The sequence below is a fragment of the Leucoraja erinacea genome, chromosome 8 (genome assembly GCF_028641065.1).
Source record: "Leucoraja erinacea ecotype New England chromosome 8, Leri_hhj_1, whole genome shotgun sequence".
In the NCBI taxonomy this organism is placed as follows: domain Eukaryota; kingdom Metazoa; phylum Chordata; class Chondrichthyes; order Rajiformes; family Rajidae; genus Leucoraja; species Leucoraja erinaceus.
In genome coordinates, this window is record NC_073384.1 from 37,119,816 (window position 1) to 37,144,697 (window position 24,882).

At 46.1% G+C, this 24,882-nt stretch overlaps 1 protein-coding gene across 2 annotated transcripts in view; it reads left to right on the forward strand.

Annotated features, from left to right (window-relative positions):
• mei4 (meiosis-specific, MEI4 homolog (S. cerevisiae)) overlaps positions 1–24,882 on the forward strand; it is a 249,067-nt gene that overhangs the window by 58,772 nt on the left and 165,413 nt on the right. For both annotated transcript variants that reach the window (XM_055639475.1, XM_055639476.1), the window contains exon 2: positions 21,197–21,448. In XM_055639475.1, the coding sequence (XP_055495450.1) occupies positions 21,197–21,448 (252 nt within the window). The remainder of the gene's footprint in view (positions 1–21,196; positions 21,449–24,882) is intronic.

The window sequence follows — 24,882 nt, forward strand, 5'->3', positions numbered from 1 at the left end:
GCCCCTCTCCTCCCCCTCCTCCTCCCCACCCCCATCCCTCTCTCCCCCACCCCCCTTCCCTCTCTACCCCACCCCTTCCCTCTCTCCCTCCGCCCCTTCCCCCTACCCCTCTGTCCCTCTTCCTCCCCACTCCCCCTACTCCTCCCTCCCCCCACTCTTCCACTTCACTCCCACTAACCCCACCCCCCTCTCTCCCCCTCCCTTCCCCCCCACTCCGTCCCCTACCCCTGTCCCTCTTCCACCACTCCCCCTACCCCTCCCTCCCTACCCACTCTTCCACTCTCTCTCCCCCCCCCCCCCCTCCCACTCTCTCCCCTCTCTCTCCCCCACCCCTCCTCCCCCTCCCCCCCTCCACACCCTTCCCCCTCCCTCCCCTACCCCATCTCCCTCCTTCCCCATCCCTCTCCCCTCCCCTCTCCCGTACCCCACCCCTCTCTCCTCTCCCTCTCCTCTCCTCACCCCACTCCCTCTCCCTCTCCCTGCCTGCAGTCATACACAATAATAATAAATAACAAAACATACAATAAACACAAATTAACATCCACCACAGTGAGTTCACCAAGCACCTCCTCACTGTGATGGAGGCAAAAGTCTTAGTCTCTGTCTCTTCCCTCCTTGTTCTCCCTCTGCGCTGAGGTGATCCAGGCCGAAGATGCCGCCCTCCAGTCCAGTGGACCTCCGAAGTGATGTCGCCGCCGCCTCAGCTCCGATTCGGGCCGCTGCCGAAAGCTGGAATGCGTCTCCGCTCCGAGTCGGGCAGCCACAGCCTCAGCTCCGAGTCGGGCCGCTGCCGAAAGCTGGAACGCCGCCTCAGCGAGTCGGGCCGCCACTGCCTCAGCTTCGAGTCCTGCTGCCTCAGTTCCGAGTCCCTCAGCCTCAGCTCAGAGTCCCTCAGCCTCAGCTCCGAGTCGAGCCTCCGCCGGAACGCAGCCTCAGCTCCGAGTCCCGCCGCCTCAGCTCCGAGTCCCGCCGCCTCAGCTCCGAGTCCCGCCGCCTTAGCTCTGAGTCCCGCAGCTTCAGCTCCGAGTCGGGCCCCTGCCGCCTCAGCCCTGAAGTCGGCCAGCCTCGCGTTGTATGCTTCCTTTGTTTGAAGTCCTCTGCCAGTACTGGCAAAAAGGAGATGTACCACAGGACATGAGGGATGACACGATCATTTCCCTCTAAAACAACAAGGGCGAGAGAAGCGACTGCAACAACTACAGAGGCATCTCCCTCCTCAACATCGTCGGCAAGATCTTTGCTCGGGTCATCTTGATCTGCCTGCAGAAGCTGGCAGAACGTGTCTATCCAGAGTCACAGTGCGGTTTCCGAGCTGGAAGGTCAACAGTAGACATGGTCTTCTCCATTCACCAGCTCCAGGAGAAGTGCAGAGAACAGCGGATGGCCCTGTATGTTGATTTCATTGATCTCACCAAGGGGTTCGACCTCGTCAACAGAGATGGCCTATTTAAGGCTCTGCCAAAGTTCGGCTGCCCACTAAAACTGCAGGGCATGATATAATCCTTCCACATCAACCCGAAGGGGACAGTGCAGTTCAATGCCAGCTTCACGAAACCCTTCGACATCCGCAGTGGCGTCAAACAAGGCTCCCGCTCCCATACTCGTTGGGATTTTCTTCGCTCTGCTCCTGAAACATGCCTTTAGCACCGCAACAGAGACGATCTATCTGCATACTAGATCAGATGGCAAGCTCTTCAACCTCACCCGCCTCAGAGCAAAGACAAAAGTATGTGAAGCTCTCATCAGCGACATGTTGTTTGCCGATAACGCGGGACTTTGCTAGCGCCCGCCGGGGGCTCCAACACCAAGACCCGGATCGTGGCCTTGCACCACCCGGCGCGGCGTTAATGGCCACGGGACAATTACCATCGCCCGCCGGGGGCTTTGACTCTGACATCGAGAGGGGAATGGGGAGTGCAGGGGAGGGATAATTTTTTGCCTTCCATCACAGCGAGGAGGAGATGCGCTGTGATGGATGTTTGTGTAAATTGTGTTGTGTCTTGGTTCTTTCTTGTGTGTATGACTGCAGAAACAACATTTCATTTGAACCTCAATGAGGTATCAAATAAAATTGTATTGTATTGTATTGATGGACTCCTTCTATCGGGCTTGCAGGGACTTTGGGCTGACAATCAGCCTGAAGGAGATGAATGTCCTGGGGCAGGATACAGAGGCACAACCTTTCATCACCATCGACGATTACAAACTCAATGCCATCCATCAGTTTACATACCTTGGCTCCACCATCACCGACAACCTCTCCTTGGACACAGAGATTGACAAGAGGATTGGGAAGGCAGCTACAACTCTCGCTCGCCTTACAACTTGAGTGTGCACCAACCCAAAGCTGACAAAGATAGCAGTTTACAACGCCCGTATCATCAGCACGCTGCTGTATGGCAGTGAGGCATAGACTACATATGCCAGACAGGAGAGAAGACTTAACACCTTCCAGCTTAGAAGCATCCGCCGTATCCTGGGCATATCCTGGCAAGACAGACTGTCCAATGACGAGATCCTGTCTCGCGCTGGCTTTCCCAGTATGTACACTCTACTCAGGCAGCACAGACTGCGGTGGCTGGGCCATGTCCACCGTATGGAGGATGGCCGTATTCCAAAAGACATCCTGGAGAGTTGACATCTGCGAGGAGAACCAACGGCCGACCCCAGCTACGTTACAAGGATGTCTGCAAGAGAGCTATGAAGGCGCTCGACATCGATGTGGAGTCCTGGGAGAGCCTTGCAGCTGGCCGCAGGAGGTGGAGAGGTACTCTGAACCAACATCTCAAAACGGGGGAAGAGAAACTGATGAACGCAGCGGCAGACAAGCGGGCACGCAGAGAGGAGTGCAGCAACTTCAATAAACCAGAGACCACACACAAATGTGACCTTTGCGACAGAGACTGTCACTCCCGCATTGGTCTCTTCAGCCACAAGCAACACTGCTCTAGCCGAGGTTTGGAGCAAGCAGCCAACAACTAGGATGCATCACCAGTCATGACTGAGGGGGGCCTACTATGGTTGGTACACAACAGTCTGCCTTGGTAAACATATTATAGGATTGTTTATTTACCCAATACACTTTTAAGGAAACCATAAACAGGCCAATGTAGGTGTTACAGATATAAAGGTAATGAGATTTTGCCATTCTGAGAGAATAAGAACCACAAAATAATTTATCATCCGCAAGTAAGAGGTGCTTTATGTACTCAGTACATAAAGTGAAAATGGCTAAATTTAAAATAAATAAATTGGAAGAAGCTGTTCACAATTTTTTCTAAAGAAGGGAGAAACAATGAATTTAAGGGTAAAAATGCTGCGCATTCAAGATAAATACATTTCCAAAATCAAAGATCCTGAACGAATAGATGACAAGCTTACTGACTCTGCAAACATATTTACATTCAGATTAAAGGGAAAAGTAGCTTATAATATCCTGCAGGGAAAAAGAAAGGTGTTACTGCAGTGAATGTACAACATTGTAGAATCACTTTTAGAAAAAAGTGAAATGTATTCAAGAGAATGGCTCAGTAGTTCAAACTAAGCATAAGAGCATAATAAGAGCATAATAATCATTGCATTGTTACAACAGAGTTCACCCAGTGAAGAGATTAACATTATTCAAGATTAAAGTGGCATTAGAAATAAGCACAAAACAGTAAATATTCTGAATGAATCCCATCTACAAGGATTTATACCAAAAGATAGAAACAATGTGTATTCCCTCCTTAAAAGATATCCCAAGTAAAATCAATGACTTGTCTTAAAATTATAACGGAAGTCCTGAATAGGTGCAAAACCTATAATTTCTCACAGATGTATGATATTTATACCAGAGTATTGAAAGACTGTGATGGACATAATCATATATAATACAATATTTATTCAATGTCATTTGAACCTCTGTGAGGCTCAAATGAAACTCTGTTTCTACAGCCATACAAACAATTCCTACAAGACACACAAACAATTCAATTCACACAAACATCCATCACAGTGAATCTTCTCCTCACTGTGATGGAAGGCAAGTCTTTTCTCTCCCTTGTACACCATTTTCCCCAATGTTGAAGCCCCAGGCAGTCAATGGTAAGTCCCACGGCCATTAAGGCTGCGCCGGGCGATGTACGGACCCGTTCCATGCCGAAAAGTCTCAAAGTTGGAGCCCCCGGCGGGTGTTGGAATGTCCCGTGGCCGTTAAAGCTGCGCCGGGCGATGTATGGCCCCGCTCCGGGTCGTTCCAACCCCGTGACACGGGCTGGAGAAGTTGCTTTGCGGGAGCTCCGAAAAGCAGTCTCCCACCCAGATCCGCGAGCTCCTGATATCACAGTCCACAGGCCTGCAGCTGGAGCCTCCGAGCACCGGAGTCGGGCCGCAGCAGCGAGCCGCTCACCACCGCTCCCCAATCTCCGAGGCCGGCCAGCCCCACTATGGTGAGTAGTACGCAGCTCCGCAACTGGAGCCCCCAGGTCGTTCCGGTTGGAGGCTGCTCCATGGTGCTAGCCCCCAATGACAACGGAGACCCGACAGGGAAAAGTTCGGGTCTCCCATGCTGGGAAGAGATTTAAAAAGTCCCATCCCACCCCCCCCCCACACATACACATTTAAAAACAGTATGAAAAAAGACGACAACTATATTTAACTAGACCAAAAGAAAAAAAGACAGACAGGCTGTAGGGGCCGCTGCAACGCGAGTCGCGCCACCAACCGGAAACTTCATCATGAGAAACTAATCATCATGAGAAACTAATTATAAAAGTAGCAGAACATTGGAAACATGCCAATGACTGGGAATTACCCAACACATCTAATGCAGCAAAGCACATGTTTTAAATAAGCATTACAGAACAACATTTGGCACAAAGAGATATTGACTGTAATGTAGTCACTGTCCACCATCGGATCTGATGAAGTGCAGACTCAGTCCAGCAGGTGGTGCCTCTGGAGGCAGACGGCACACAGAGCAGGACACACATGACTAGAGCCAGGATGTTTAGGCACTAAAAACCTCTAAAATAGGCAGGCAAAAAGGCATAATAAAATTACAAAAAAGGCATAAAAAATAATTGATTTCCACCACCAAAATATGATTTTAAATGATAATATAAAGGTATACTACATTAAATCAGAATCAGAATCAGAATCACACTTTATTCGCCAAGTATATCTTGCAACATACGAGGAATTTCATTGACCAGGTCAGTCATACAATTAAAAGCAACAAATCACTCAAAAACACATTTTAACATGAACATCCACCACAGTGATTCCTACACATTCCTCACTGTGATGGAAGGCGAAATAGAGTTCGTCCTTCCTTTTGGTTTTCCTCGGTCGAGGGCCTCGAGCCTTCCGTTGACGGGACGGTCTTGACTCCCGTAGCTGGCTGCGTTCAGGCCTTCCGCATCTAGGCGATCTGCTCCCGCATCGGGGCAATGTCAGCTCCCCCGTGCCGGTCGATCGAACCTCGCGTCGGGGCTGGTCGAGCCTTCCGCAGCGTTGGAGCTCTGGACTAGCCTCTCCCGAGACTGCGAGCCCTAGATGGTAAGTCCACGGTGGTCGCGGTGGGAGCAATCACAGGCAAAGGATCCGCTCTGATGTTAAGTCCGCGCCCAGCAGTGGGGCTCACGACAGTCCGAGGAGGCTTCCAGCTCCAGTGATGGTAGGCCGCAGAGTCCGGAGAATGTGATCCGAAAATTGATCACATCTCCGGGAAGGTAGGAACTTGAAAAAAAGTTTACCCTGATCCCCTCCCCCCTCCCCCCACATAAAACATACCGAAGAACATTAAAACAAACTTTTAACGCAATAAAATATACAGAAGAAAGAAAAAACGAACAGACTGCCGGCAGGGCTGCCATCTCCCCGGCGCCTGGTTTCACATAATTACTAGCATTTTTTCAAATTATCTGGTGTTAAACTATGCCGTCTGTCACAGAATATGCTTCTGTTGTGAAAAACTTCTTTCTACCTCAGCTGAGGTCACTGGTGCATACCCAAGACAAGCTACAGACTCTATATTCATGTCGATATCTTGTGCATTACAACTACCCTTGAGAATTTTAGCTATATTTTCTATTTCTTCAAGATCTTGGTTAGCTAAAATCACTCTCACATTTTCCTTGTATATCTTTACCTCCATTGCCAAGAACTTTAAGAATATCGTCAGTTACTTTGTTGAAAACCTGCAAGTTATTCACTAATGTTTTGCCACGTTTCTCAAGGGAAGTGATAGGTTGTGGGAAGTTTGCAAATTGGAAGCAATAAACACAAGATCGCGCTGGAGGGACTTTTACTGCATGATTTCACTGACGATCCTGACTGCAGCAGATTCTTCTTCTTCAAAACAGTTGACGATTTCTTTTATCTTTCCAAAATTTGCAGCATAGTAGAGTACATGTACCCCACCTAGTCAAAACATGTTGAGGAGGTAGCACAATCTCTGATGCCATTTCCTTGAACAAATGCACACGTGACGGCGCTTTGAGGAAGATTTTCTTGACATTGAAAACTAGGCGATCGACATTTGGAAACAAACTAAGTATGTGCTTGAGCTTCTTCCTCTTCTTGCGTATGGCGTGTTATATGCAAGTTGTAAAGTTGTGGGACAACTTGATCTATTTGATCTTATTTGATTGTGCACACCAGGTTGATTGCATTTGTCGAAACTGGACGGACCACATGAAGGTTGCAATCTCCAACCCAGTCCTTGAGCTAAGCATGTCAAATGCAACATTTTGGGGAATAAAACCTTAAGTCATAAACAGAAGAACCTCCTGGCCAAAGTACAGCAAGTGAAGCTATCTCCTAGTGGACTCCGGTGCAATCGTCAATATCCTCCCTCCCACCGGGCGCGACCCTCGTGCTGGTTAGAGGGGCCCCGTGCTCACTGCCGTTAACGGGAGCACCATCCAAACGTACAGTATGTGGACCCTTGCACTTACCTTCGACTCCCGCCCGTACGAGTGGACGTTTATTGTGGCGGACGTCGCTCAGCCGTTTTTGGGAGCCGACTTTCTCCGCACTTTCTCCCTCGTCGTGGATTTATGGGGCGGTTGCATGACTCTGCGATCGGCCAACGGTTCATCCGCGCCGCGGACCCCGCCCCCACCCGACCAGCAGCTCAACGCAGTTGCCGAAGTCGATGGTCCTTACGCCGCGCTGCTCTCAGAGTTCCCTGAGCTCCTTACACACAGTTTCAGCGGGACGGCTCCTAAGCACGGGGTCGTGCATCACATCCCCACCAAGGGCCCTCCAGTGCATGCCCGGGCGAGACGCCTCCTGCCGGACAAACTGCGCATTGCCCGGGATAAATTTGAACTGATGGAGGACATGGGGATTGTCCGGATGTACGACAGCCCATGGGCCTCCCCGCTGCACATGGTCCTGAAAGCATCTGGGGGGTGGAGACCATGCGGAAGATTACCGGCTCCTGAATGCAATGACCACAGCGGACTGCTACCCGGTGTCTCATATTCAGAACTACTCCGCGCACCTCGAGGGCGCCGCATTCTTTTCCAAGGTTGACCTTGTCCGGGGTTACAACCAAATCCCCGTGCACCCCGACGACGTCCCGAAAACCACCACGATTACCCCGTTCGAATGACTTTGAATGCCTTTCGGATTAAAAAACGCCGCGCAGGCATTCCAGTGGCTGATGGATCAGGTCGGACGGGGTCTGCCTTTCGTGTTCATTTATTTGGACGACATTCATAGAAACATAGAAAATAGGTGCAATAGTAGGCCATTCGGCCCTTCGAGCCTGTACCACCATTCAATATGATCATGGCGGATCATCCAACTCAGTATTCTGTACCTGCCTTCTCTCCATACCCCCTGATTCTGGTCGCCAGCGCCTCGCAAGCGGAGCACGTCACCCACCTCCAGTTTTTGTTTCAGCACCTGCGCGAACACGGCCTCGTCATTAATCCCACGAAATGCCAATTTGGCCGCTCCATTTCCTTCCTGGGGCACAACTGCACCCCACAGAGCGCTACTCTGCTCCCCATGAAGGTCGAGGCCAACCGGCAGTTCCCCGGCCGCTCACCGTGAAGGGACTACAGGAGTTTGTCAGCGTGGAGAATTTTTATCGTTTCCGCCCCTACCGCGCTCACCGTAGACGCCTCGAATGCTGCTGTAGGGGGTGTTCTGGAGCAGCTCATCGACGGCCGCTGGCAGCCGATGGCCTTTTTCAGTCGTCAGGTGCGGGCCCCAGAATGCAACTACAGCGCTTTCAACCGTGAGGTTCTGGTGCTGTACCTGGCCGTCAGACATTTCAGGTAATTCCTCGAGGGCCGGGCGTTCACGGACCACAGGCCCCTTACTTTCGCCCTGGGTAAGATCGCTGATCCGTGGTCCGCCCATCAACAGCGGCACCTGGCCTACATTTCGGAATTTACGACTGATGTCCACCACGTTGCGGGGAAACTTAACGTCATTGCCGACGCCTTGTCCCGCCCCGCCATCCCCTCCGTTTCGGCCCTTGACCATGGTGTCGACTTCAGCGAGCTGCAACAGCGCAGCGGGTGGACGCAGGTATGGAAGCCTACTGCACCGCGATTTCGGGCCTTCAGCTGGCCGAAGTGCTTTGTGGAGCGGCAGGCACCATGGTCCTGTGCGACGTTTCCACAGGTCACGCCCGCCCTCTCGCCCCTGTCAGTTGGAGATGGCGGATTTTCGATGCCGTCCATGGCCTGGCTCACCCGTCCATACGGACGACGTCCGCTCTGGTAGCGGCCAAGTTTGTCTGGCACGGGCTCCGTAAGCAGGTGGCTGCCTGGGCCCGCATCTGTGTCCCTTGTCAGACTTCCAAGGTCCAGCGGCACGTGCGGCTCCCCCGTGCAGGAATTCACGGTCCCCGAGGGTAGGTTTCTACACGTGCATGTCGACCTTGTAGATCCCTTGCCACAGTCCTGCGGTGCCACGCACCTGCTTACCATAGTGGACCATTTCACGCGGTGGCCAGAGGCAATCCCGCTTTCTGATACCTCTGCCGCGGCTTGTGCTCGGGCTATGGCGGCTCACTGGATAGCCAGGTTTGGGGTGCCCTCCGACATTTCCACTGACCGAGGGGCCCAGTTCACCTCTTCCTTGTGGTCTGCCCTAGCCCAGCTCTATGGTGCCCGGTTACACCATACGACAGGGGCGGGATATTGCAACCTTCACATGGTCCGCCCTGTTTCGACGAATGCAATCAACCTGGCGTGCACAATCAATTAAGATCAAATAGAACAAGTTGTCCTACAACTTTAGGCTGTGCACACTGTACGCAAGAAGAAGAAGATACCATACCCACAGGCCAATGGGCTGAATGAAAGCTTCCATCGGCATCTTAAGTCGGCGCTGAAAGCTCGGCTTACGAGCCCGGACTGAGTGGACTAACTGCCCTGGGTCCTCCTTGGTATATGCACCGAACCTAAGGAGGACTTGGCTACTTCCTCGGCTTGTGTACGGCTCGGCCCTGCGGGTGCCCGGGGATTTTCTGCCTGTGCCCGCGGTCAAGTCGCATCAGCCCTGGCGCTGCTGGCAAGCCTTCGCGAGTGGGTGAGCACGTTGGCTCCTGTTCCCACTTCCAGACACGGTTCATGCTCGGCGCATGCGCCCGCGGCTGTGATTTTTGGCCATCTTACTCAGTCCCCCTCCACTCATCAGGTGCAGAGGATTCTTCCCATCAATGAAAAATAAAAATGTTGATAGTGTTTAAAAAATGCTGCGAATCTCTCTCCTGTCAAGCACGTCATGAAGGCCACGTCCCTTTCGGTGGGAGGGATTATAAAACCCGGAAATGTGGGTGTGGCTCAGTCTTTGCAAGATGGGGGAGGGAGACATCACGACTCTGTCTGAGCTGTGAATCAACTGATCACACTGAATGTCTACTGAACTGTGAGTGTGTTTATGTGGTGTTTTGTGTGGTTTTATGGTGGTTTCACCCTGCTTGAAATTGTATGAAACTGCATTTGAATATGGTGACCTTTCACCCTGCATGAAATGGTATGAAACTGCATTTGAATTTGGTGGCCTTGCATCCTGCTTGAAGTGCTATGAAACTGCACTTGAATTTGGTGGCCTTGTACCCTGCTTGAAGTGGCATGAAACTGCACTTGAATTTGGTGGCCTTGCAACCTGTTTGAAGTGGCATGAAACTGCACTTGAGTTTGGTGGCCCTGCACCCTGCTTGAAGTGGCAGGAAACGGCACTTGGGTTTGGTGACCCTGCAGCCTGCTTGAAGTGGTAAGAAACTGCACTTTAATTTGGTGGCCTGCACCCTGCTTGAAGTGGTATGAAACTGCACTTGAGTTTGGTGGCCCTGCACCCTGCTAGAAGTGGAAGGAAACTGCACTTGAAATTGGTGGGTTTGCACCCTACTTGAACTGGTATGAAACTGCACTTGAATTTGGTGACCTGCACCCTGCTTGAGGTGGTAGGAAACTGCACTTGAATTTGGTGGCCTTGCACCCTGCTTGAAGTGGTATGAAACTGTACTTGAATTTGGTGGCCTTGCACCCTGCTTGAAATGGTAGGAAACTGCATTTGAATTTGGTGGCCTTGCACCCTGCTTGAAATGGAATTTCAATGAATAGCCGTGGGTCAACTGCTAGCCCATCAGCCGTCAGTGAGCTGCCAGCACATCAGGCTTGAGTGACTGAGCTGCCACCCCAATAATCCATTTGGGCCACAATGTCCATACTAGCCCTCTGTAAACCAGTCCCTTTAGCCCACAATACCCATACTAGCGCTCCAGAAAGCCCCCCACTGGCCACCAATATTGGAATTGGTGGAGAGGTGGAATATTGTGTTGGTGGACCAGCCCTCCCATGTCAACGGGTCCCACTTAATCTAGTATATATATGTATAGCGTTACAGTTCCAGAGCAAGTGCAGAGTCTCCAATGAGGTAGGTTGTAAGATCAAATTATACCATATCTTATGTAGGTATGTTACAAAACTTACCTTCTGCGGCGCTGCAATTCTGCCACTGGCCGTGTGCGCGATTGTGGCGCGTTTGGGGGGGGGGGGGGACGGGGACAACTGGGACGGATTTTATGGAGGACCAGGTAAAAGAAAGTAGTTTATTTTTATGTATAAAAGTGTTTCTTAAGATGTATTTAATTCACATTTTAAGTTGCGAAACGGCAATTTTTCCCCCCGAAGAACCGGCAACTGCCAATATGGGGGTATAAATTCACCACAACCTCAACGTTCTAAATGGTCCCGTTCCAGTAAAACCCACTCGCAAGTTTATTTAAATGGCCATTAATTTACAGGTATTAAACACTAAATCCCTTCCATTTGGCCTTTAAACCCATGACAATGAGATTTTAAAATTATGTTATATTCTGAATTCTTGTGTGAATGTTATTTGGACATTTGGCTATTTAAAAATGTTAATCTATTCTTAAGAAATGGATAGATGTTTAGATCTAGTAATCGAATTTTGTAATTAGCTACAATTAGGTAACTAACTAATTATATGCTTTAATTTCAAGTCATCTAAGTAAGATTGTTTCATATTTGTTTCAGAATGCTTCAATCTGTAATAACTAATAATTTCTTTCAGTTCTCTTAAATTTTAAGAAAGTTATCAGCTTTTAAATGTTCTCGATCACAGCTTTTGTGTGAAGTCAATGAAAAAGCAATAGGGAACAAGATGCCAATTTCCGAGTATGAAAATGGCCATAACCTTTTTAATACTGAAGATATGAAAGTGAATTAGGTGTCAAATTAAACTTCTTTTTATGCTTTATCTGATGGGATAAATTAAAGATTTGATTTTTTAAATCTCAAAATGTTGTAACATTGCTATCTTATGGGAGCATCTTTCAGTAGACTGATAACGTGAAAAAGCTAATCGTGAATCTAGAGGGAAATCCCAAATTACAAAATAAAAATGTTTAACGTTTAAAGTCGTGGCTTTTGGCTTTTGGAGGGGCAATAAAGGCTCCAATATGTTGAAAATAGACACAACATGCTGGAGTCACTCAGCGGGACAGGCAGCATCTCTGGAGAGAAGGAATGAGTGTTGTGCCGCTTCGGGTCGAGACCCTTCTTCAGACAACAATCCATAGTTTATTACCTGAGGTGTAGTCGGTCTGCGCCGTCGGGGTTTCAAACTAGAAAGGCGGACGGCGATTACTTTGGGCGGGGTCACGCGGGGGGGTTGGTCTGACGTCAACGCGGGCGGTGCCCGGCCAGGTGTGAAGGCACGTGCCCCCCCGCGCTCTGTTGGCGTTGCCATGGCGGCGGCGGCGGAGCGCGACGACCGGACTGTCCCGGCGGCGCCGGAGGGGGAGCGGGTCAGTCAGAGTGAGTGGCTCTCCGGGACCGGCGGGGACGGGACGAGCCGAGTGCAGCGCCCTCACCGTGGTGCTCCCTCGAAGGAGCGCCCACATTGCGGGCCTGAGGGAGGGGATGAGGGGGGTGTCCACGCCGAGGGCCCCCGGAGTGCCCATACTGCTGGCCTGGCGGAGGGGAGGGATGCCCCTTCTTCCCCATCCCCCAGAGGGGACTCTCCCTCACGGGAGTATCGAAGCTTACTTGACCCAAAGAATATTGCACAGGCAAAACAGCAGCAGTGCATCATAGAAGCAGCGATGAACAGCAGTCCTGACCGATGGGATTGTCTCTGGCTAGATATATTACTCCTGGATATATTCCCAGGATCAATTCCTCCACCTTGGTTAAACAACATTTCCCCCAAATTACCAATATGCAATGCAATGACACATTCTTCAAAGGTCTAAACAGTTTCCAGAGGATTACTGTTCAACACTCTAAATAAATTATCTTTGCTTAGGAACCTACATTTCAATTGTTCATTCCCCATAGATGTGAAAACTTAATCAGAATATTTGAGTATCTTTCCCATTGAATGGTTTAGTTGATTTTGAGCCAGGTCTTGGGTAGAATTCATGCACACCAGAGTATTTAGCTTCTCCAGGCTGCGGTGAAAATGGCACCCAAAACAAGAGGTAGGAATGCATTGTTGACAGGCCTATTAGTTTAGTTTAGAGACACAGTATGGTAACGGCCATCGGCCCACTGAGTCCATGCTGACTCTTGATCACCCTTTAGACTTTACTTTAGAGTTAGCGATCCATACAGGCCCTTCTGCCCACTGAGTCCGTGCCGACCAACGATCACCCCAGTCGAGCTATCCTACACTAGGGACACTTTACAATATTATGGAATTATCTCTCTTCTACATTATCCCTCTTTCGCATCCACTCCTAACACACTAGGGTCGATTTACAGAGGCCAATTAACCTACAAACCCACACGTCTGGGATGTGGGAGGAAACGAGCACCCGGAGCAAACCCAAGTGGTCACGGAGAACGTGCAGACTCCACACAGAAAGTACAAAAGGTCAGGATAAAAACCTGGGTTCATAAGTGATAGAAGCAGAAATAGGCCTTTCGGCCCATCAGGTCCACTCTGACAATCAATCATGGCTGATCTATCTTTCCCTATCTTAACCTTCCGGCAGACGTTATAAGGCCTTGTACGCCCGCACCTCCAGACTCAGGAACACCTTCATTCCCAGAGCTATAGCTGCTCTGAACCGGCCCTGCTGAGTGCCCCTCACCTCCATGGACTGTCTCCCCCGGATGGTCACGTCGCACAGACACATCTGCACTTTAGTCTGTTTTGACTGTTTTACTGTATTAATGTTCTTTTTATAAACCATGTTCTCGGGGTATCTAAATCTAAATTTTATTAGTTATTTAAGTTATGACATCGGATGGAAGCTGCATACCCAAATCTCGTTGCACTTATGTGCAATGACAATAAAATATTATTATTATTATTATTATTCCTTCTCCCCATAACCCCTGGCATCTGTACTAATCAAGAATCTATGCCTTTAAAATATCTGTCTCTGATGCTAGTGAGGCTGTAGCTCTACCAGCTGTGCCAAAGTGCTGCCCCTTTTCTCCGAGTCAGAAAGGAACTTAACACGATTCAAGGTCTGGTTGTTTTTATGGCGGGTGTAAGGTCAATTTTTCACTACGTGTTCAGGTAAAACTAAAAACATGGCACCTAGGCTTCTCAGTGGTTAAACTTCCAGCTAACACTGAATTTAAACTGAGCAAATGTATCCCGGTGCCATTCCAGCTATGCAGACTTTGATTTGTACATTGAAGCAGCAATTGTCTATACAGGATAGGATGATACAAGTACATCTAGCTATCTATCTATCTCTGTGCCTGACGACTGGCTGCCTTTCTGCCATTTGATTCGTGTCCAATACTCGCAGATGTCCAATCGGAACGGCCGATGCTCGCAGATGTCCAATCGGATTGGCCGATGCTAGCAGATGTCCAAACGGAATGGATCCTTTTACTTTCTTCCTTTGATTCACTGCCACGCCGAATCCAGACGCTCAATCTCCCAGGTCTTTTCCATTTCGGTGGATATTTCGCTTTTCTTTCTAAATATCTGCTCCTCATTACATTTCGTCGCCTTTAAGTTCACGTTTTTAATCAGATCCCTCTCAACCTCATGAGACGCCATTTAATTTGGCCTTTCAAGAACGGCTTCAATTCGAGGTCCACGTCTCCCGTGGGGGCTGCGGGTAGGGAACGGCTACGGGTAGGGAACGGCTGCGTTGGGGGAGCAGACCCAACGGGTCTGCCATTGGTCTAGTACATTTATAAAGCTAGGCAAGTTGGCTTGGTAAGAGGAAACAGAAAGTGATGATGAAGTGTAGTTTAGTGCTGACCAGTGGTGTGCCACAGGGATTAGCGATGGGATTCTTGGTGTTGTAATATATGTTAAGGATTTTGATATGAACCAAAAAAGAAAGATGAGTAGGTTTGCAGGTGATGTGAAAATTCAAGGTATAGTTAAGAGTGAGGATTATTGTAGGACGATATCAATGAGTTGGCAAGATAGGTGGATGGTAAACTGGCAGATGGTAAAGTTCAGTATGTTTGCTAAACCTATGTTAAACGCAAGTTCGGTTCCCCCCGGCAGTTTTGAATTCAATTTTTGGCACCACTGTTTAAGAGGAACTTGAAAGTTTGTGCACTGGAATTAAAGATTGCCTTGCCATTCAGTTAGGGGTGGTGGTAGTCGGATAACAACTAGATGGCAGAGGTTGGAGACATGAGGGAGAACTAATATCACAGTGATATTTTGTGTCTGAAGTGGGTTTGCGATGCAGAATTCTGCATCCTGGAACTTGCACAAGTCTCTACTATGGTTCCAGAGATGACAGATGCCAACTGGAAGTTAGTCTGGAACTATTGACATTGCATTTGGAGTGACGAAGGTTAAGTGGAGATTTGACAAAGATGTACATGAACGGAATTGACTTAGATAGAGTAGGTAACGAAAAGCAGTGGTCATTTTAAGGAATAGGGCAAATTGAATTTGTCAATGCTATCACAAGTCAATTGGGAAGAGATTTGTGAGTACTGGGGGAAAGTGTGGTGGGGGCAATCGGACTGCTTTATTAAGAGTTGACATGAACTCTGGACTCAATGGCCCCTTCTGTGGCACTATGCTTATGTGTTTTCTAAAAAACTGGATGTCACAGTGCATATCCATTTACCCCCTGTTGTTGCAACAGATGCAGAGAGCAATATGATCTTGGCTTAAAGCCCTTAAAGCTAAATTCCACAGTATAGGCAACTAAAATGCATCGTTCACATTCTTATCACTCAGTTTTTATTTAAAAGATAACCAGCACACAGGATGACAAATAGCTGTGTTTTTTTTAATGTTTTCAGCATTCAAACAAATATGAAGAGGGAGGTTGATGTAGTCTGCTTCAACTTAAGTCAGGCCTTCGACAAAATCCCACCCGGGAAACTGATGCATAAGGTTTGAACCCAGAGAACCAAGACAAGTTGGCTTGGTAGAGGTGATGATGAAGTGCTGTTTGGTGATTGGAAGCCTGTGACCAGTGATGTGCCACAAGGATTGGTGATAGCATTTGTGCTGTTTGTTATATACATTGGGTATGAACGTAGATGATAAGATGAGCACATGTGCAGGTGACACGAAGATGCCAAGTTTAGTTAATAGTCAGGATTGATGTAGGCAATAATACGATATTAATGAGTTGGTAAGATGGGCAATTAGAATTTTATCCTCCAAAGTACAAGGCGCAAACATTTTGGGAGGCCTAAAATTAAATGGTTAGTTTAGTTTATTGTCATGTGTACTGAGGTACAGTGAAATGTTTAAGAAGGAACTGCAGATGCTGGAAAATCAAAGGTAGACAAAAATGCTGGAGAAACTCAGCGGGTGAGGCAGCATCGATGGAGCAAAGGAAATAGGATTTTGCAGTGGAGTAGACAAAATGTTTAAGAAGGAACTGCAGATGCTGTAAAATCGAAGGTAGACAAAAATGCTGGAGAAACTCAGCGGCTGAGGCAGCATCTCTTCGCTCCATAGATGCTGCCTCACCCACTGAATTTCTCCAGCATTTTTGTCTACCTTCGATTTTCCAGCATCTGCAGTTCCTTCTTAAACATTTTGTCAACAACAGTGAAAAGCTTTTTTGTTGCATGTAATCCATGGATGGAGAGCAGGGGAGAGACAAGACTTTGCCTTCCATCACAATGAGGAGGAGATTCACTGTGATGGATGTCTGTGTAAATTGAGTTTGGTTGTGTGTCTTGTGGAATTGTTTCCTTTTGTTGTATGGTTGCAGAAACCAAAGTTCCTAACGGAAAAATAAAGTTCATTGAATTGAATTGTAATCCAGTCAGCAGATAGACTATACTTAATTACAATTATATGGTTATAATCGAGTCATCCACAAGGTACAGATACAGGATAAAGAGAATAACATTTAGTGCATTTACCTCGAGGGTCTCCAATGAGGTAGATGGTCGTTCCGGTAAGACTTTTGGTCCCGAGAGAATCAACAAATCTGAGAGGGGATTAAGTAGAGCACAGAGTAAGAAATGCTGCTGTAGGAGTAGAGGTTTGAAGGGGTGGAGTGATTGTAATGAATGATTGCAGATCCACTTTTAGGATCAGCACGCAATGAGTCACCCGGCTTTGGCGCCATAATAGGGCTCTGTGGAGTATTGAGGAACAGAGGGATCTGGTGTACAAGGAACCCTGAAAGGTGCCAGCCCAGTTAAATTACGTGTTGAGCAAGGATTCACCTGTAGTTTGTTTCTTTTACAGACTTATTCAGAGGGAGAGTGGATTTGCTAATTACAGGCATTTAGCATTGTAGGTGTTCTAAGAGCTATTCTTGTAAAATTAATGTCTATTTGAAAATGCACTTCTGATGGTAGGTTTAGGTTTATTATTGTCACGTGTACTGAGGTACAGTGAAAAGCTTTTGCATGCGATCCAACTGATCAGATAATACTAGATTCATGAATACATAAGTCAAATTCAAATACAATAGGTAGAATAAAGGGGAAGATATAGGTGCAAAATATAGTTCTCAACATTGTAGCACATCAGTTCCATAGACAACGTCCAATGTCCGCAGTGGTGTAGAGGTGAATTGGATAGTACCATAGCTTATGGAAGGACTGCTCAGAAGCCTGATAACAGAGATGAAGAAGCTGTTCTTTAGTTTAGAGTCTGGTGGTGCACATTCTCAAGCTTCTGTACCTTCTGCCGGATGGGAACAGGGAGAGAAGGAATGACCGGATAGGATAAATCTTTGATTATGTTGGCTGCTTTTCCAGGCTGTGTGAAATGTAGATGGATTCAATGATCGGAAGACTAGTCTGTGTGATGGACTGGGCTACATCTACAAATTCTCTAGAATTTCTTGCAGTCTTGGGTACAACTGTTCCCAAATCGAGCACCCAGCAGCATGCGTTTTATGGTGCATCTGCAGTAAGAGCTGTGTTTTCTATAAGATTCCCAGCATATTTGTATCCCACGATAAGCATTTTTATACCTCATTCCCTCTAGCTATAACATGATGGGATCTTAGTTTTGTGCAGCAGCACATAAAAATAGACACTGGGATGAGTGCCACATTGAATATATTCGTCCCTCTATCTCTATCTGGAGATTTGTCCCTCGTGCCTGTGCAGGCAGGATCTATCTTCTCCACCAGATAAAATGAACAATATCTTGAGGTGGTTGCTGCAATGTAGATGCAGGCTATGGGCTCCAGCTATGATCTATGTTGCAGCAAGCCCTGAAATGTTCTCACAGTGCACACAGTAGTAGATGCAATCTTTAAACCTAATAGTTTGTAAATATAATAAAGTTTAAAGTTGCATCACATTCGGCACTAATTTTGTCCTGGCAAACTACTGCACATTCCTCAGACTGGAGCACTTTCCCCAGATCCAGGACTTCCTGCAGTAAGTTAGCCCTGCCTACCATCAGAATCATCTCCTCCTGCGGATTCTTGTCTTCAAGAATTGCTTTTCCCAGATTCCCACCATTTGGTGCTTCACTGCACACTATCTCCCAACGATAGGATACTGCAATGCTCCTGGTTTACCGGATCTGGGATGCATAAGAGACTTTTCCACTTATAGAAACATAGAAATTAGGTGCAGGAGTAGGCCATTCGGCCCTTCGAGCCTGCACCGCCATTCAATATGATCATGGCTGATCATCCAACTCAGTATCCCGTACCTGCCTTCTCTCCATAACCCTCTGATCCCCTTAGCCACAAGGGCCACATCTAACTCCCTCTTCACTATAGCCAATGAACTGGCCTCGACTACCCTCTGCGGCAGAGAGTTCCAGAGATTCACCACTCTCTGTGTGAAAAAAGTTCTTCTCATCTCGGTTTTAAAGGATTTCCCCCTTATCCTTAAGCTGTGACCCCTTGTCCTGGACTTCCCTAACATCTGGAACAATCTTCCTGCATCTAGCCTGTCCAACCCCTTAAGAATTTTGTAAGTTTCTATAAGATCCCCTCTCAATCTTCTAAATTCTAGAGAGTATAAAGCAAGTCTATCCAGTCTTTCTATTTTATGGGCTATTTTACTTATGGGCTTCCAAGGCAAGGATGTCCGAACACTGCTGTATTACAGCCCTTTTTGGGTTTTTTAAACCCCATTGCTCCCTTTAACCTTTCTCCAAACCTTCCTAAAGCTTGTTATATTGTCATCCTTATCCAGGTCTGTAATCTGTTTCTTCTTCCACAGGTACTGGCTGACTGGAGTGCTTGCAGCATTATTTGTAGATATTTATATTTTCTTTGCTCTTGTTCACTTTGTTTAAAACATCCTGCTCAATCTTGCCTAAGTACCTTGTATGTGCAAGGCAATATAAAGAATGAGTTGCTGCTGTATCAGCTTAATTACAGATTGAAAAATGATGTATATTATTTTTGAAACAAAATGATGAAATCGCATTTTGCATGTAAAGTAAATAGGGGTATTTAAGAGACTTTTAGATGAGCACATTGATATGCAGGGGACGGAGGGATATAGATCATGTGCAGGCAATGGAGATTTGTTTAACATGATTGTCAGGGTCATTGTGGGCTGTACTATTCTATTGCAGTAACAAGGAACTCTAGATGCTAGTTTATAACCAAATATTGACACACAGTTCTGGAGTAACTCAGAGGGTCAGGCAGCATCTCTGGAGAACATGGATAGGTGATGTTTTGGGTCCCAATCTGGTGGTTAAAGGCAGCTAAAATAAATATTTAATGCAGTGGAAAGTCACTAATACATCTTCAGAAAGCACAGCAAATGCGGCATGGTGGTGCAGTGGTACAGTTGCTGCCTTACAGTGCCAGAGACCCAGGTTCGATCTTGATGATGGGTACTGTCTGTACAGAGTTCTCCCTGCAACCGTGCTTCCTTCTCCCTGCGACCGTGTGAATTATCTCCGGATGCTCCGGTTTCTTCCCACACTCTAAAGACTTACAAGTTTGTAGGTTAATTGGCTTTGGTAAATATTATAAATTGTCCCTAGTGTGTAGGATAATACTAGTGTATGGAGATCACCGGTTGGTGGGCGAAGGGCCTGTTTATGCGCTGACTCTAAACTAAACTAAACTAAGCTATAGCAGTACCAACCAGCACAGAGCCCTTTTTTTCCAAGTTCTTTCGTAACCTGGTGATTTATATCCAATCTGAAAATTTGTTCGAAGGTCATTTTTCAAGTGGAAGTAATAAAGAATTAACAAAAGCATCCTGGATTACCATTCATTTTCTGCACAGCATTTGGGAAATAAGGTGACATATAGTGCATGCTGTAAAGTCTCGAAATGGTTTGTTTTGAATTGAGTTGCCAAAGGCAAATAATATTTCCAATTAGCTTTAAATAGCATGCTTACTATTATAGACCCTTTAAACTGTTCAGCTAACTAATTCAGGATGTTATCCGCTATTGAAATTAATTCCTACTCATACGCTTTTCTGTATGCTGTACTGCTTAAAAAATAGTACAGCATACTGCTCAACAACAAAATTCATGCTATATGTAAGGAATAGTAATCTTGCATTAAAATTATGTAGTAGTATAGAATAAGACATTCTTGCTATTAATAGTGCATTTCTTAGTGCATTCTTCATATTATGTTGCCAGGACACGAGGGCCTGAGCTATAGGGAGTGTTTGGACAGGCGGCTAGAACTTTATTCCTTGGAGCGCAGGAATATGAGGGGTGATTTTATGGAGGTGCATAAGATTATGAGGGAATAGAAGGAGTAAATGAACGGTTTTTTACCCAGAGTAGGGAAATCAAGAACCAGAGGACCTTAAACCCGAGAGAGAAAAGATTTCATAGGAACCCGAGGGACAACTTTTTCACACAGAGGGTGGCGGATATGTGGAACGAGCTGTCAGATGAGGTAGTACTGTAACAACATTTTAAAAGACATTTGGACAGGTGTATGGATAGGAATTTTTTAGAGGGGTATGGTCCAAACCGGTCGGACTAATGCATTTCGTTGTCTCTGTACTGTACACTGACAATGACAATTAAAATTGAATCTGAATCTGAATCTGACATGGGACATATTGGTTAGCATGGGTACGTTGGGCTGAAGGGCCTGTTTCCGTGCTCTCTGACTCGATGATTAATAGATTAAATGTATTATCACTCGTCTCAAATAGTACCATCTGTTAGTTAAAAAATACTAAGCTGATAGCCATGCCTGAAACGAAATTATTTTTTTTCTTGCCGTAACTGTTTTGTCATGCAGTGCCAATTTTTAAAGCTAATATTTGAGGTTGTGATCATTTAGTTCTGTTGTATAATTCTGATGATATATTTTTTTCTGTCTTAATGGCAGGGCAGCAGCTTACTGATGTGCTAGCATGGTACCTAAAAACCTCAAAATTAGCACTAGCTCTGGCCATAATTGGCCGCACCCCCCCAGAAAAGAACAGCAGAGAACATGCAGAGGAATTGGCTAAAAGTTTGTGTCAGAAGGGAATAGAATGGAAGCTAAAGGCTGAGGCGTGGAAAGCTGAAGTGTTACAACTGCGTCAAGAGTTATTTCTAACTCGAATGCAGTCTGCTGCAAGGTCAAATGATGGCATTGGTAAGTACGGCAAAATGCTTCATGCACATCTCCTTTTCTCCCAATGTATTGATGAATTTTTAATTGGGAAACACTGAAGATTTTGTGAAATTTGAAACAACTTAATGTTGAAGATTCAATGTTTTGTACCTTTACAATGGATAGATTTTTATTATACCTGGCAGCCTGAAAATGAGAGAAAAATGTTCATGAGAAAAGCATTGTTCTGCAGGGTTATACAAAAGATAGTTAAATTGGTAAGAACAGGATGCACACTAAAAGCTCTAAAGTAAAGTGCAGTGTTCTACAATACAGAATTACAATGTTAATTGAAGTTTGTTCTTTACAAACTATGTATATTTTTAATTGAGAAATATGCAACTGATATTGTCAAAAAAAAGATGAAGAATGTGCATTGCAAAAAAGAAATAACTTGGCTTTGCATTGGAGAAATTGAAGGAAATGAGACGGAGAAAATGAGGGAGATTGGATACTAATTATTTTAACAAATGTTGGGTTAAATTGAAAAGTCAATAAGCTGAGTTGTTGACCACTATCTCTTTGTCCATATATTAACTGTCCTGCTAAGTATGTCCAGCATGTTTTGTTTTTACATCAGATTGCCGGCATCTGGGGTAATATGACCACATGTGTTTCAACTGGATACTCTGGTTTCCTCCTACAACCCAAAGGCACCCAGGTTTTTAGGTAAATTGCCCTCTAAATTGGCACTAGTGTGTAGAGAGTGGATGAGAAAGTGGGATAATATATCAATGGTCAGTGTGGAATCAGGGGGCTTGTTTCCATGCTGTAGGTTAAATTGGGTGGCACATTGACACAGCTGGTGGAACTGCTTCCTCATAGAGCGAGAGACTGGGTTTAATCCTAAACATTAGGTGCTGTCTGTGTGAATTTGCACGTTCCCCTGTGACTTTCGGTTTTCTCCATGTATTCCGGTTTCCTCCCATATTCCAAAGACCTGCAGGTTTGTTGGCTAATTGGCTTCTGTAAATTGGCCATAGTGTGTAGGATAGAACTAGTGTATGGGTGATCACTAGTCGATGCTGCCTGACTCACTGAGTTACTCCAGCACTTTGTTTTCTTTTGTAAACCTACATCTGCAGTTCCTTGTTTCCATACTATAATTTTAAGTCCTGTATGCTATTGTGCAAATGGTGCGGGTTTTGGACGTGCATAAATTGTTGAAGGTGGCGGAGTAGGTTGAGAAAGTGGTTAAGAAGACATACTATTCTGTGGATATAAAAGCAGTTAAGTTAGGCAAAAGGATCACTGAAAAGTAGGGTGTGAGGTGGATCATAAGATCTACTGGGGGCCATATAAGAAGGATGAACTGGCTAAAGGGCCTGTCCCACTTTCACGAGTTATTCATGAATTCTCCCGAGTTTTCCCCTTGATTCAAACTCACAGAATGTTCGTAACGAGCCTGTAGGAGTTCGTAGATATATCGTAGTGGCTCGTTATGCCAGCCGTAGGTACCCGTGGCATCAGGTAAGTCGGGACGTTTTTTCCAGCCCGATTAAAAAATGTCCACGAGTAAAAAATGGTCGGGTTGAAAGAAATTGCATCTTTTTACTCGTAAGGAGGGCATCGAAATAGTCGTGAGAATTCGTAGACATACTCGTAAGAGTTCGTAGGAATTCGTGAACATAGTCATGGAAGGTCGTAGGAGTTTGTAGATTACCATGATCTTGATTTTTTTTTTTAAGTCCTTTAAACTCTATCTCTGTAGGGCAATTTTCTTTACAGATGCTTTCTATAGCTGATCAGAATGTTTTCCCCTATGAGCAGAAAATTAATAAATCATGAGCGGAATTAGGCCATTCGACCCATCAAATCTACTTTGCCATTCAATCATGGCTGATCTATCTTTCCCTCTCAAACCCATTATCCTGCCTTCTCCACCAGCCTTTGACACCCTTACAATCACGAACCTATCAATCTCTTTTGACTTGGCCTCCCCAGCCGTGTGTGGTAATGAATTCCACAGATTCCCCACCCTCAGGCTAAAGAAATTCCCCCGCTTCTCCTTTCTAAACGTAAGTCCTCTCCCAGATATGACCTATTCCATACTCCTAAGGTAGCAAAGGAATCGCATCAGTGAACTTGTAATGTATTGTCTTTCCGTTGATTGGTTAGCACACAACAAAACGTTTCATGTACTTCGGTACACGTGACAATAAACTAAACTCAAACTCATATTCAGAATGAAGACGGGTCCTGACCCGAAATGGTACCTATCCATACTCTCCAATGATGCCACCTGAACACGCTGAGTTACTGCAATCCATTCTCTTTTTTTCTCTTTGTATTTTACCGAAAGCCAAACTATTAGGGGTATCAATTTATGTAAGAAAAGCTTTGAATTTTATTTCGGAGTCACGTGAGTGACTACGTGAAGAACCCGCTCAGTGCGCAGGCGCGGCATTACGCCAGTAGCGCAACAGCGGCGGCAGCTGGAGTCAGGCTCTCCAGCTGCAGGATAAAACAAGACCGTTCAGGTAAGTGCTTTTTGAACAGGAGTAGGAGAAAAATTGCGAGTATGGCTGCTAGACAAAAGCGACTCGCTAAGAGAACTGGTGCCTGCCCGACTCCCCCCGAGGAGGGTTCGATATCTGGGCAGCAGCCACTGGCGGCTATCTAATACCCATACACAAGGATCATTATAGATACCTAAAATTTATCTGGATGGGGCAACTATGGCAGTATAAAGCATTGCCCAATGGCCTAACCTCAGCCCCCAGATTATTTACCAAAATACTAAGAGTAGCCATGAAAATATTAAGAAAACAAAAACATATAGTCATGGCATATTTTGACGATATTTTCATATTAGGAAAAACCAAGGAATTAGCTGTGGCAGCAGTTTCAGCTACTAAACAGCTCCTTGAAATGTTGGGGTTCGTCCTACACCCAGATAAATCAAAATTGAAGCCGTCAACTACCATGGATTATTTAGGCTTCACTATTAATTCAATCCATATGACTGTTACTCTGCCAAGGGAAAAAATGGTTGCATTAGCACAATCATGCAACAATTTAATAGTCAATAAACGACCAACAATTCGACAAGTTGCCAGAGTAATTGGAATGATTATAGCAGCAATTCCATCTACACAATTCGGACCTTTGCACTATCAAAATCTACAAAGAGCAAAGGTACATGCACTGCATCGATGTTCGGGTCATTATGACCGAAATATGTATTTACCCACTTATCATCACCAATCCTAACTTAGTTATCAAAACAGATGCCAGTGCTTTAGGCTGGGGAGCAACTAACTCCATATCCAGCACAGGTGGCAGATGGACTAATTCAGAGTCATCGTTACTACACTCACTGGGCATCAACTATTTGGAAATGTTGGCCGCCTACTATGGGTTAAAAGCATATGCATCTAAAATGCAGCACGTGCATGTTAGGTTACAGATCGATA